Raw genomic sequence first — 15,466 nt, 5'->3', positions numbered from 1 at the left:
TGTGTGAGGAAACCAGAGTGCCCTGGTAGAAACCTTTATAGACTCAGGGAGAACATAAAACTCTGTGCAGATACTGCCCTGGCTGGGATTTGAAGCACTGCAAGGCAAGGGCGCTAACCACTACACTACCGGACTGCCCATGTAGTGGCAATACGAAGTCTCATTATGAAAATCAACCCACCTGGGGATGGTTAAGAGTTAGGCACTACCAGGAAGGGTTAAGGGTTAGGCATTGGTAAAGGGAGGATTAAGGGCAAGGCTTTGGTAGAGGGAGGGTTCTGTGTGAGAGTAGGGTTAGGTTAGGCCAGGTATGTCAAACCGGTCCTACGAGGGCCAAGATCCTCACACATTTTTGATACAGCTCAAATGAATTGATGGGTCTGAATCAGGAAAGGTGTGGTCCATCAGGTAGAACACATTCCTTTCTTTCTCAGTCCGTCCTAAACACTGGCATGGATCTGGCCCTCCAGGCCTGGAGTTTGACACGTGGGTTAGGCCATAGTAAAATATTGCTAAATATTGTGGATATTTTACTATTGAAATTAATTAGTAGAATATTGGTAAATTTACAGCTATTCCGCTAGAGGCAACATCTGCCACCATTTGTTTTGTAGGTGGCTTTATTATATGTACCCACCTTATTCTCCATTTCCAGCCGCTATATCTTTACCAAAAATTGCCTACGCTTTTAGCTTATCCTTTGGTATTTAATAAACATGACATTAATCTGAACACTTTTAATGAAAGCAACTGAAACCAATATTAAAACTTTCACTAAAATAGCCTCATAAGCTTAATATATGGGCCCCATTACTGTACTCTGTAGTCTGGGTTCCTCGAGAAATATGCTGTTTTGGACTTAATTACCCCTGTTTGAGGCTCCGTTTATTGGATCAATTGTCTTTTCTATATTTGGAACCATTTAGTTGGATGAATTGTCTGTTGTCGTCATATGTTATGCTGTCTATGTTGAGTGACTTTAAATGTCATGATGGGATAAAACAAAAAGTGTTAACACAGTTTCAGAAATACTCTGTTTTTGGGGTGTCATGCAGAAGGTGGCTGTTTGTGTTTGGTACTTTGGTACAATAGTGAGATCTACAGTTTTAGTGCTTAGTGCATTGTCCCTTGAATTCTTCTACATTGAATGGAATAACTCTTGACATTTTCAAAGAGAATAAAATATTGCAGAGTTACTTCACCATAAACATTTAAATGCTGCAGTTTTTTGTCACTAGGTTGGATTTGATATATCTACACAGGAAGACACCACTCTATTCGAAATTTTGCAACTTGGCCTTGAAAAATATCTTGACGATTTAAATCAGATCAGCTCTCAAGCCAGCAAGGAGTATGCCCTAGAGAAGGCGCTCAACAAAATGCAAGCTGATTGGGAGGATGTATGCTTTGTCTTTACACCATACGGCGAGGGAAACTGCCACGTACTGGCTGCTGTTGATGAAATCCAGGTGAACTACTTTGTGATTTATTTACAAGGTGTACTATCTGTAATACATTATTGGTAGAATTGCAATTATAGCTTTCTAAAAACAATGATTCTAATATCATTGTTGTACTTTTTAGAGTACTTTTTAGAGTACCTGTATGTACAGAATTATGTGAGCGTTTACAGTGGGAGTGAGGCCTGAATACCGCACTGTATGGTCGCATTGCAGTAATGCGCATTTTCAGCTCTGTTGCATTGTGATTGCTTAGCAATTGTGTTGCAAATCAATAATAATAGTGTGAAAGCTTAAAACATAATTGCCTGTTTGGTATGCTGGTCTTTGGCTTTGTTAGTTTCTAAGTGACACCTACAACTAGGGATGCACATTTGGATTTAGCAAAATTGAAATTTCCATATTTCCAAACGGAAATTGGTAATTTTAGCCTGATCACAGAACTCTGAAGCATTGGCACAATCAGAGAATGCAGAGTCAACTCTGGCAAGTTTTTGGCCAATTAGAGAATGCAAAAATGACCAAAAAAAGACTTCTTGGAAAACGAAAATAAAAAATCTGTGGAATCAGTAATTAGCACTGACAGAAATTAGAATTTCCATGGAATCAGAAATTGGCATTTCCGACCATCCCTACCTACAAAAGCCATCTAGGCAGTGAAATCAGAAGTCAGAACACCTGATTTCCATACTCATTTTAGGTCAGTGATTGCATAAGCATCAACATAACATCATGGCCAAAGGCATGCTTTCAAAGAAAGTCATCAGCATTATTCTTCAGGTTTTCTTTGATTTTTTTGTTAAAGTAAAAAAACAACCTTCTATATCACTTTTCATCTGTCAGACTTAACGGGAACCTTAACTGCAGATTAAAAAAAAAGTTTCACTTACCTGGGGCTTCCCCCAGCTCCCTGCAGATGTCCTGTGCCTGTGCCATCTCAAACCTGTCCTCTGAATCCCCGCAAGGCAGCTAGTTTAAAATTTGGCAGTGCGCCTGCGCAGCTCTGGACTTATACATACTTGATCGCACTCCCGCCGCTGTGGCCATCTTTCGCAGACGCATTATACGTACATACGTACCCATAGCATGCATACTGAGCCTGTGGCCGTGGTGGCGGGAGCACGTTGGAGTTCTGGCACGGCCATGGCCCAAATTAAAACCCAGCTGCCATCAGGGGACCTGAGGATCTGTTTAAGCTGTCACAGGCACAGCACACCTACAGGGGGCTTGGGGAAGCCCCAGGTAAGTGAAACTTTTGTTTAATCTGCAGTTAAGTTGAAGTTTTTTTTTTAAATCTTCAGTTAAGGCTCTCTTTAAAGGACAACTGTAGTGAGAAGATAAGGAGGCTGCCATATTTATTTTCTTTTAAACAATACCAGTTGCCTGGCAGCCCTGTTGATCTATTCGGCTGCAGTGGTGTCTGAATCACACCAGAAACAAGCATGTGGCTAATCTTGTCAAATCTGGCAATAATGTCAGAAACCTATGATCTGCATATGCTTTGTTAAGGGTCTATGGCTAAAAGTATTAGAGGCAGAGGATCAGCAGGATGGCCAGGTAACTGGTATTGTTTAAAATTAAATGAATATGGCAGCCTCCATATCCCTCTTGTTACAGTTGTCTTTTAAAGTGCTTGAGATCTGCTGCCAGTAAAGGATCAGAAGGCAAGCCTGGAACATTAGGGAGTCTTGATCAAGGACTGCTCACAGAATATGAACTTGCTTCAACCAGGATTTAAATGCAATTCCTCTTTGTCAAAGGTGGTGTCTTTGACCAGTACACTATCCACCTCTGTAATTTTCCTGACATTTGGATGCAAACTTTCAACACTAGCATTTTCATCAATTGTGCTTGGAGGGTAATTGTTAAACACAAGTCGGTAGTGATTAGGAATACTTTATGGAATTATGATGCATCTTGTAATCCATTTTTCTCAATGCCTTAAAGAGAATCTGTACTCTACAATTTGTACAGCAAAAAACATACCATTCTATTAATTATGTTCTCCTGGGCCCCTCTGTGCTGTTTCTGCCACTCTCTGCTGCAATCCTGGCTTGTAATTAACAGTTTTAGGCAGTGTTTACAAACAAACTAACCAGCTTGTGATAGGCTCACATAAGCAGAGTGTGTGAGTCATACAGAGCCTGCAGGGGGCCTGCAGAGGTTGTGTATCGCTTCTATCCAATCACAAGCAGCCCTGCACATTCCACACATTCCAGCCTTAACCCGACAGAGCCGAGCCGAAAGAAGAAAACAGTTTAGATCATATAACAGAGATAACACAGCCACTGTGCAATTAGGAAAGGCTGCAGCAAGCCAGAGCACATTAGAACAGGCAATGGAACTTATAGGATAGAAGAACTAAGGCTGAAAATTGTGTTACAGAGAAATGTCTACTCATAGCCTTGCTAAGTTAGATACAGGAGCTGCATAGTCATTTTTCATAATGCCATATCTGTAGCAACAAAAAAAGCTTCTAAACAATATCTTGAAGGAATATGTCTGCATTGAGAATTTTCTATAGATTATTTTCCTGCATTATAAAAATCTATTTACCAGTAGCGCTATTGGCTATTGCACATGTCAAGATATTCGAGGCATTGCAGAGTACACCATACAGCACAGGTTTAAAAAAGCAATATGTTTGATTTATCCATTCACTTCAGCATTCTTTGTTTTCTTTATATTGAAAAGTCATTTGCAATAACATCTAAGCAAAAAAAAAAGTAGTTTACCTAGAAACGGCTAGTTATCAGTTCACCAAATAAATAAATGACTATGAAAACTACTCAGATGTCTTCTAGATGCATTTTCCCTCTACTGCATAGAATTTAACCAATGCATCAGCCTTCACAAACAACACTAAAGGATACATTAAGTGCTGGCTTTGAAGCACAATCTGCTGCCTGCCTACCATAAACATGAGAGTACGGAAAAACAATCCCAAGTAAGGTGTCCCAAAATAAAGATGTTACTTTTAGTCCTCTCTTTTTAACTTACTTAGTGCTTAAAAAAAACCCACACACACAATTTTTTACTATGAGAAACCAGTTGAAGCCCTAGATAATTTAAAACTGGATATCTCCATGACCCAATAAAAAAAAATATATTAAAAGGTGTACTAAAATATGCAATATTAATAAAATCTTTGAAATATTAAGTTTGATGCTATGACTGGCCTCTTCCCAATGTATTTATTGGCTCATAGTCATTAGAACTGGCCACCTACTTTGACACTGTCATACTTCACTGGAGAAGTTGTGAAAGAGCACCACAGTAGCAGTGTGCCACGACCCGAGCCCCTGTGTCCCTGGAGCTCTCAAGTAGTCAGAACACTGATGGCCCGGCACCACCAAGTAGTATAAGTAGCTATTTTGTTCCATCACACAGAGGTTACAGTGACAGACCACTGTTTTGGGAAGAAATGCCCTTTTTCAACCGGCATAAACCACACAAGTGAAATCCTAAAAGCCTTTAAAGAGGAACTCCAGCCTAAACAAACATACTGTCATTAAGTTACATTAGTTATGTTAATTAAAATAGATAGGTAATATAATCTCTTACCCACACTGTTTTAGAAGAACAGGCAAATGTTTGATTTCATGATGGCAGCCATCTTTTTGGTTGAAAGGAGGTGACAGGGAGCATGAGACGCATTTCCAACTGTCCTGTGTCCTTAGCACCTCTCCCAGTTGCTAGGCAACGTAAATAACAACTTAGGAAATCCCATCATGCTCTGCACAGCATCAGGGAACAAAACCTGGGCTTTTTTTCTTTGATGGGTGGAGCTTAGCTAAAAATGCAGCTAAAAATGATGCTTTGGTAAGAAAAACAAAGTGCTGATGCTGTGAAACTGTTAAAGAAACACCAAGCCTTTTCAGTTCTGCTGAGTAGAATTTTAGTCCGGAGGTTCCCTTTAACTGCTCTGCAACCGCCTCACGCTAACTGGAGGCTGCAGAGTCGCTCCCCCAGGACCGCCTAGCGCTGATTGGCGTCAAGTCCTGGGGGGGGATATTTGCAGGGAATGCGCACGTGCATGCGCAATCGTTCCCTGCTGAGACAAGGAGCAGAGCTCCGTGATCAGCCGGCGAGTGTGGCTGGCAGACTGTTAAGAAAAAGAAAATCTGTTATTTACTTTGCACAGTGCTGCGGTCTAGTGCTGCACTGTATCAGGGACAGCCCCCTCTTGTAAGCTGATGCCTATGAGAGGCGATCATACGTATTGACTCTCGGGGGGGAGGGAGGGAGGGAAGAGGGATGAAGAAAATAAAACATTTTGAATAAAAAAATAAACAAATTAATAAAAAATAAATAAACTGCAGCACCAATAAGATCCCACCAACAGAAAGCTCTGTTGGTTGGATGAAAAGGAGGCAATATTCATTAGGCTGCTAAGTTGTATGGCCATGCAATAAACTGTTAAAGCTGCAGAGTGCTGAATTGTAAAAAATGGCCTGGTCACTAGGGGTGTGTAAGCCCGTGGTCCTCAAGTGGTTAAATAAACCCAGCATCAGACGTGCCACCAATCAGCACTCATCTGGGCAGGCCTAATGGTGGACCTGATGGGGAACAGGACAGGACTAATGAATATTCAAATATGCAAAACAAACAACTCCTCCATGTGGAACAAAAACATGGGGAGTGAAAAATGCCTCCTTCACTGGACTGTAATAATGTCCAATCAATGTGTTTTACATTGCAGCTGGCCAATCATGGTGGGTTTGTTTTCCTCAAAAGGCCTACTGCTGGGTCTTAAAGCAACTCTGAAAAGCCAATCAGGGTGGCAGCCAGGTGACTGTTAACAGTTCAGAGGTCATGGAGGGCATTTAGCTATTGTAAAATAAGGCAAATTTTAAAATACACAATAAAAAGCCTAGTCACTAGAAACTTCCTACAGCACTGACTTTCATTGCTATAAGTCATAGTGTTCTTAGTGAGATAGTATTTGGCTACAGATACCTCATTACCTATACGAAGTTAATATCTGAGCATTTGGATTAACTAAGCTATTAGGCGTATTCATAGACCTTTGCGTTATGTAGGATTCCACAGAAGCTTCTTTGCCAGCCCTAGAATAAAAAAAAATCAAATATATTGCTTTTCAATCCCTTTCAACAAGTTGAAATGGCAAATGAAGATTATTAACTTTAACCATTATTAGCTTCAGATTGTCATCAGCAGCAGCCATGTTTGCAACGAGGCAAGGAGGCATTTAAAGTACTACTAATCGTGGTTTGTGTAGTGATCCATATTACAAGTAGCCTTCCAATGGGGGTTTAACCCTAACACCTACCATATTAAAACAAGAACTTACAATCTTTCATTGACACACCATTTCAGTGTGACATACAATCTGGACCATTCCGCTGCCCAAAAATAAATAAATATGGGTATTTAAACTTTTCAGCTCACTTTTGTGATTAGCAGTTTGGTTAGCTGGATGAGACTATGTTGGACTTTAGGAGATCCATGCTGCATTTGGCTTGCTGTTTGACTACATCATTTGCGTACAGATAACAATGTTCTATTACCACTTAAAATGCAGAAAAATAGTGTACATAGACAGGTTCTAAGTAGGCTTAATACTAAATGCACCCATGTGTAGCTAATGCAAATGCCAGTTCAGGTACACCTTAAAGGGAACCTGAGGTGAGAGGGATCTGGAGGCTACCATATATATTTCAATGTACAGATTGCCAGTTGCCTGGCAGTCCTGTTGATCTTCTGGCATACGTAGTTTCTGAGTCAAAACCCTGAAACAAGCATACGGCTAATCCAGTAAAACTTGAGTCAGCTGAGTCAGAGTACCTGATCTACATGTCTAGGGTCTATGGCTAAAAGTATTAAAAACACAGGATCGGGAGGACTGCTAGGCAACTGGTTTTGTTTAAAAGGAAATAAATATGGCAGCCACCATCTCCGTTTCACCACAGGTTCCCTTTAAGCTGTAAGGATAAGTTTAGAAAGGACTACTGTAGTCAAACATGATCTATCATACAGGATAGTATTCTGAAAGAGACATGTGGAGGGGAGCATTGCAGTTTCACTCTTTAGTTTCAAGCATCCAAGGAAATGCTGAGTGTTGTTTTTAAGAAAAAGAACTTCTCTGCACATGACATGATATTTGAATTACATGCATCAAAACCTTTCTGCTCTTCACTAAATTTATTATTTGGCAAATCAACCCTTTAAAACCTCAATTAAAATTACTTTGAATGACACTTTTGAGAACTGTCTCCCTAATACAAATCCAGTATGAGGATTTTAGTGAAGGTTTCATTTTCTTCTGGTAAGTGTTGGTGGTGGGGAAGGGAATAAGGAGTTGTCTATAACATAGTGTTTGTTGTAGAATTATGGCTTCTAACACATTCCACATGGTTTATTGGAGGTATCACCATAAGTCCAATCACATTCAGAACTGAGCTTCCCACCATTTAAATATAGCTTGACAATAGTTTCAAGAAAGTGATTTCTATTTACTTGAGAAAGGGGTCCTTGAATGTTCCAAAAACAGCTGTTGATATATAAATTATCAGATAATACTAAGTTAAGGTATATTTATTTACTTGGTATGCAGACCTATTCTGAATTTGCTCGATTGTAGAACTGGCTTACTGCCCAACCCCATTTCTATTTTCCCCCATGGGGGTGGCGTTCAGGGAATGACAAGGTGTTCAACAGGTAAGATGGAGCAGAATAGTCCACTCATGAATAAAAATGCTATGGCCCTCAAACTGAGGACCGCCATAGTGAGTATGAAGTGATTTGGGGGTGAAGGTCCAGCTTTAACTTAGTTTGAGTGGAAGATCTAGCAGGAGTGTTGTCAAGAAAGTTAGAAATTACTGTAATTGGGCATTAACTTCAAGGGTGTTATGATTATTTCCAGGTTTAGGGTCTAAAAGGCATGCCATTTTTTCACAACACCACAGAGAGATTTGCAGCAGCTCCTGCAATATAACTCACTCAGGCACAGGATTACCGGTCTGAGCTGCAGATTTCCACCCCGAGCCAGACTCGGGATTACAGCTAAAGAAAAAAACAAAAACAATTTAAATAAAAAACTTGATATAATGAATTGTGTGTGTAGTACAGATAATTAATAGAATGTTGATAGCAAAGAAAAAGTCTATTTTTATTTTCAATTATATAGCTATATATTTTTTATAACCTTCTATCAGTTTCTAATATTTGCAGTTTACAAACTACACTCTGTACTTGAAACTTTGAAACCGAGTAGAGCTAATGGCCCTTTGAACTTCCCTGCAGTAAAACCTTATTTCAAGTTGTCTTTCACGGGTTTTTTTTGAAGTGCTTCAGAAAACAGCATGGTCTTCGACTCAAGTTTGGTCATTGAGCTCATTGAAGCTTTTTTTGCACAGATAACTGACGTTTCTTAACTCTTCCTGTACTAGAAACAATATGAGACTTTGATATGGTATGTTTGGTACTAAAGTTCTATTTCTTAGCTGTACTACACATACAATTCATTATCTCATAAGTTTATTTTCACTTCAGATTCCCTTTAAAATTGATCACATCATAAAACTGGTCATAAACTTTTCCATAATGTAGGAGAATTTATAAAGGATACATTTACCTTTGTTTTTACCTTTGTGTATTTTTTCACAATATGCTTTTTCTGTTGGTAAGTTGTGCTAGGCTTGTTTTAAAACAGATTTCTGGTCTTTTTAAAAACACTTCTATAAATGTAGCTTTATGTTAATTTAAAAATCATTTCCTCTAAATACATCATTTTTATAAATTATGATTTGGCATTAACACACTGTAATCTTCTGACCCTGTTTAATCTCTCATACTCCTTTTAGGTCTTGCTGGAAGACCACATTGTAAAAACTACAACCATGAAAGGTTCTCCATTCATTGCACCATTTGAAAAAGAAATCCTAGCATGGGAGGCTAAGCTGGTATGTTGCCTTTTAGGAAGCTCTTGTTGAATTTAATTAGCTTTTAGATTACATCTCCATGCCAAATCTCAGGTTTCACCACCCAGTGTGGTCTATGTTTCCATAACTTATGCTTCCCTATCATGATGTGCATTTTTCAAAGATAACTCTGCCATCACCATTTTGTAAAATAATAAGACGGTGGGGCAAGTATAACATCCTTTATGTTAAATTGAACTGATGTTACTTTTTATTATGTGAGTCTAAGTGCATCAGACACAGTCACTGAGGACCAGTGAATCATCCAAGTGAAACACACAAAGAGGCAGCTGTGTTGGCTCATTCTTCATTGTGCTTCACCAAGTAGAACAGAGAGAAAGCACTGGGAAAGGCATTTCTTATTGTTTTGAAATTGTGGTGGAGGAACATAAGAGAAAATCACTTTTTTTTCCATCATATCTGCTTTTGCAGATTTATTTTAGGCATCCGGTCCAGAAATGATTTGAGTATGACATATTGTATTTGTTTCTTGTGCAGCGCCAAATGCAGGAGGCTCTGGATTCCTGGCTTCGTGTTCAGATGGCCTGGTTATATTTGGATCCAATTTTTGGATCAGAAGATATACGCAACCAGATACCAGTAGAGGGGAAAAAATTTGAAGTCGTTGACAGTAATTGGTAAGTTAGCTAGGTTTATAAACTGTAATCCAGACTGTGTAGTTTTTTACGTTTTGTCAAAATAACTTACTATATTGTGTTTTTAGCAAATGCATATTGAGAGTGGTTAAATGGTGGCAAATGGTGAGATTATGTATGGTAACCATTTTAATTTCATACTCTGATTTGCATTTGCTAATTATGTTTATTGTGATATTACTCTCCATAGGAGGTATATTAAGCTATAATGAAACAATCAAAAATATCATTTGGCGAGGTTGAGTTGGTTAGATAAATTTCATATTCAGTTAAGTTTTGCTCTGTAGTTATATCAGTGCTGCACTATTTTTAATTTTGCAATTTAAAGTGAACTGTGCACCTGTAATACTTTTTTTTCAGCACAAACCTCAGCCTAAGGAAGGTTCATGATAAAGAGCGTCGTGGGGGAGGGAGCGAGGGTTGATGTGAGTATATTTACTTAGCTATGAGATGCTGCTCATTTGGCCATGGGAGACACCATTTTTTTCATGGACCAGCTGCAGCATTACCGCGTTATGAGCCACTATGCAAATTTGTGCTCTCCCATCGTAATGCATGCTGGGATATGTAGTCCATGGATTTGAGAACAGCGTTCATAATGCATTCGATCCGTGGTGAAGAGGCCAGAGGAGCAGCACCCCTAAGGTAAGTAATTACGCTCACCCCAGCCCCCTATGGTACCTTCAGTCATTAACCTTTCTTAAGGATGGGTTTGTGTTTTAAAAAAACAGGTGCACAGTTTGCGTTAATATTATTAAAAATCATATTAAGAAAAAAACACCACACACTAGAGAATATAAGCCATGTGCCGTCTAGGGTGGATGCATAATACTGTGAGTCCCTGAAATACAAACAACTCACATTTTGTTGCACACCCCCTTCCTGCAATACCTCAGCTTAGTGTGTAGATGCAGAGTATAGTGGAGCAGAAGCTATGCTCTCACCTCTTCTCTGGAGCTCAGTGCTGTTCTTCTGCTTGTCTGATCACCACTCGCCCTAGTGCCCAGCATCTCCTACCCCATGTAACATGATTACATGCTACATGAGGAGAGCCAGCGCTAGAAGGAGCAGAAAACAGACAGGATAATCACACTGGCACAGCACTGGACTCCAGAGGGGAGGTTGGAACATAGCTTTTGCTGCGTCTTACTCTGCCTTTACACACTGGACTGGGGGAGTGCAGGAGGGGGACAGGAACAGATAATGGGACAAGGGGACAGAGGAAGCCACAAAGGGGGACAGAAGGAGGCACTAAGAGACAGAGTGATAATGGTGTCCAAGACATACTTATTGTATACTAGTTCAAACTGTACTTACTCATTTAGCAAGTAATAACCCATATAGAGATGAGTGCGCACATATTTGCATTCTGATTGATGAGAATTTTACTTTTTTGTTAATTGGTGTCATCAATATCATAACCAAAGAACCTGTAGTGAACAAGTCAATTACATTGTACTGTATGTGCATATAAAAATGCACCTAACCTCTGGTGCATCAAATTCAGGTGCATGGGTGTACCAAGTGGATATACTGTAAGGTCTGAGCACACTTACCTGCTTCTGTCCACTTTTCAGCAATACATTAATGTCACAGATGCTAAAAAGCAGACAAAAGTGGACACAAGCTCGTTGTGTGTTCAGGCCCTAATGTACCAGTAGGCAGCACGGTAATCAGTGCTAAAGGGCATGTTAAGAAACAAACAGAAAAAGCCACAGCACATACGTTACCCATGGCAAGGTGCAAAAATATTCTGAGGAAGTAAAAACCAAAGAATACTCACAATCCAGGACTGAGGAATGGGGTGCAACATTTCTGATCACTTGCAAATACGTGAATGTTCCATGTTTCTGCTGCAGTCTGTATACCAATACAATGGAGATGGCTGAAATTAACCCCCCCCCCCTTTGGTCACTCGCACACTGCAGTCTGGTTGAAGATATTTAGCAGTGTTCAATCCCTGAGTGACCCATAAGTGCAACCTGCCCTCTGTAAGCTGCTTCATCCAGGGCCACATGTCATCCTACCTCCTCCGTCCATACCGATTGAACCCGCTGCTAAGCTGCAGGCTAGTGTTGTATCTGTACACCCTTGGCCTTGAACATTCCTCCAAAGGATTGTGATCCCTACAGGGTTCAGTTCTTGTACTTGTGTATGAGGCTTTAGAGATCAACACATCCTAAAGAAAAGAAATTGGGGAGCTACCTGTGACCCCTCATACCCTATGCACGCACACACAGACGAAAGCGCACATGCACTCAAGCATACGCACGCACGCACGCACAAACAAGTATCCAAAGGCTCTTCACATACCTACTCTATGCAGATATTGTCTTACTATTAAACCTGGGCCTTAATGCTATAACAAGAAGTTTCACATACTTTGTCTTTAAGTGAGCTGCTAGTATCATCAGAAAGTGAATATCACTGCATATTGTGCACATGCTTAGCTGTGTGTCGATTGCTTATTGTTTCCTTTATAGGATTATTTGACAGTTTTAAAACAGAGCCTGGACAAGGTCCTTCAGCACCCAAGACTGAGACACCAAAGTGTGCCCCTCCATTCCTCCCACCCCAGCCATCATACACTGATTACTGTTAGACCAAGAGGCACCCCAGGGCCCCCAACACCTTAATCTCTAGTTATCTGGGTTGCAGTCACTGCCATGTATAACCTCTCTTATTTATCTCTGCTTCACACAATAGGGGAATGATAGCTGAGTTGTCCATCCCCTCCTATGCTGCACCTTGAGGCTGGAGCCTCTCTCGCCTCTCCCTCGGCAAGGCCCTGGTTTAAAAACCTGGTGTATATGAGAAGGACCATTCAATGTGCACAGGAGGGCTGAAAAATAAAAGGAAGTGCAGAAAACAGTAGCAGAAGTGGAGTATTTTCTTAGGATAAAACACTTGACCAGAGCATTCTGGTTGGTTGCTCTGGTAAACTGCTCTATCTTCCCCACCTGTTTAAAAAAAATGAGCCCCAAAGTGGTGTGTGTTCCAAACTTTGTGAAAATGCAGGGAATGATATGCCCCTTGATTCTCTCCTCTTTCCCCTGAGAGGGGGGGGAGGTGTTATTTGATTTAGTGAATGCTGCAGTAGTAGACTATTGTATGCTGCCTCAGGCATACTGTAATAGTATATGCTGCCTCAGTCGGTCATCTGAGACGGAAGGTACATCATGGTGTTCAGTTTTTTCCATACACCTATTTTAAAAAAAAATCATGTTTTATACTGTAGATATCCAGACTTATAGAATATATTATTGTGACATCATCTTTATTAGCACTGAGTCTGTCTATTTAAAATGTTCTATTTTTACATGGTGTATAGATGCAAGTTTGTGGAGTGGTTTCTGTAATGATGTGCTTATTAGGCTCCAGGGTTTCTCATCTAGTCATAATTATTAAGCCTCCTTCAAACTAAATATGTCTGGGTGTAGAATGTACATAGCAACTAATTTCTTAGGTGAACTTCACAACCTGTCTTCTTAGCCAATGCAACTGAAATTTGAACATGGTTACCAAGAAACTAAATATGTTAAATGGAAAAAGACTAGCATATGTGGATAGCTAACACTCGGTATGGTACTTGTGATGGGTTCTTGCTAGTGTAAAGTTGATTCTAATGTGAAAAGGAAAACCTGGCTGTTATGGATGCCCATGATACATCCCGCTGAACCTCTAAAGGGAGTGTCATACAAGACTATTGAGTCATTAACAACTAGTCTCACTAATCCTAGTGCCCTAGTGACTGGTAGCTAGTGCTAGTGATGAGTCAGTATCTTGAATATTTAAAATGTATTGAAATCTAGATATAGGTACTAGTTGTTGCAACTTAGGAACTAATGACTCAGTTGCTCTAGTGGCATGGCCCTTAGGTTTACCTTTACTTCTACTGTACAGTAAAACAACAAAAGCATGAATGGTGTTGGCTGAAATTCTTTTGGATTAGTTCAAGGGATTTTTGGCTGAACAGGTTCAAAAATTTCATAATTTTACATCAACTCAGAATTATTTGCACCTCGTTGACCATCCCTAGAAGTAGGCTGGAAGAGGTTATTTTATGATGAGGTTGATGTATTTATTGACATTACATTTGGGATTACCTAGCCCTGCATGCAATTTTTTTTTTTTACTAAAGAACCTTTAAGAAAGTCAAGCAAGCACCTCAAGCACATTTTTATGCAAGTCCCTTCTCCAGATCCTCTGACACTGTCTCTCTCTCTGTCCCTGTGCCCTAGCAGGGAATGCTAGAAATTGTATTATTAATATAATTGCCTGATTGGGACTGCCCATTTTAGTACTCACACTAATGGTGGCCACTAATGGTCCAACCTTTCTCATCCAATCTTACAATTTCTACGTAATTTAAGGGACTGTCTAAATGATTCATTCCATATATTCACTCAATTCACCCTTTATAGTACATAGATTTGGTAAGATTGGATGAAAAAGATTGGATTATTACAATACAATACAATAATATTTCTATAGCACTTTTCTCCCGTAGGACTCAAAGCGCTTAGGCTCTCTCAGATTCAGTAGTTGGTAGTAGGATGAAGTATTCACACAACAAAAGTTATATTTATGCAAATGTCAAACTGAACAGGTGGGTTTTCAGTTTGGATTTAAACACGTCCAGGGATGGAGCTGTCCTGATCTGCTGAGGTAAGGAGTTCCAAAATGTAGGAGCAGCATGACAGAAGGCTCTGGGACCAAAGGTTTCCAAGTGGACTCTGGGTATGACTAGATTATTAGAACCTGTGGATCTGAGATTGCAGGGATTACTACGCAGCTGTAACATTTCTTTCATGTATCCAGGGCCCAGATTATTTAGTGATTTAAATGTCAGTAGGCCAATCTTGAGTAGGACCCTCCATTTTATAGGTAGCCAGTGAAGGGAGTGCAGGACTGGCGTTATGTGGCAGTGACGGGGTTGTTTGGTTAACAGTCTGGCAGCAGTATTCTGTAACTGCTCTAGGTGGTACAAGTTCTTTTTTGGAAGACCATTGTAGAGAGCATTGCAGTAGTCCAGTCAGGATGTAATAAAGGCATGAACTAAGGTTGGTAGATCTTCTGGGGGGATGAGGTGCTTGATTTTTGCTATGTTCTTCAGGTGGAAATAGGATGATTTCACCACAGCAGAGATGTGAGTTCTGAAGTTTAAATCCCCATCAATTATAACTCCCAGGCTACGCATGTGATCAGAGCTGTGTAGATCCGTGCCTCCTATTTTCAGTGGTGAAGACTGCAAGTTAAGGTGTTTTGTTGTCATGTGCTGCCCTCCTATCAGAAGGACTTCAGTTTTGTCTGCATTTAGTTTCAGCCAGTTGTCACTCATCCATTGCTGTAGTTGGCCTAAGCAGGCGTTTATAGTTGGAGTTGGGTCTGTCAAACCAGGCTTGAA

At 40.1% G+C, this 15,466-nt stretch overlaps 1 protein-coding gene across 1 annotated transcript in view; it reads left to right on the top strand.

Annotated features, from left to right (window-relative positions):
• LOC137562326 (dynein axonemal heavy chain 3-like) overlaps nucleotides 1-15,466 on the top strand; it is a 1,996,682-nt gene that overhangs the window by 418,144 nt on the left and 1,563,072 nt on the right. The window contains exons 21-23 of the mRNA XM_068273663.1: nucleotides 1,239-1,469; nucleotides 9,287-9,385; nucleotides 9,902-10,041. Coding sequence (XP_068129764.1) covers nucleotides 1,239-1,469; nucleotides 9,287-9,385; nucleotides 9,902-10,041 — 470 coding nt within the window. The remainder of the gene's footprint in view (nucleotides 1-1,238; nucleotides 1,470-9,286; nucleotides 9,386-9,901; nucleotides 10,042-15,466) is intronic.

The sequence above is a fragment of the Hyperolius riggenbachi genome, chromosome 3 (genome assembly GCF_040937935.1).
Source record: "Hyperolius riggenbachi isolate aHypRig1 chromosome 3, aHypRig1.pri, whole genome shotgun sequence".
Classification (NCBI taxonomy): Eukaryota; Metazoa; Chordata; class Amphibia; order Anura; family Hyperoliidae; genus Hyperolius; species Hyperolius riggenbachi.
Note: the sequence above shows the minus strand (reverse complement) of the source record. Positions and strands in the feature narration are given on the sequence as shown.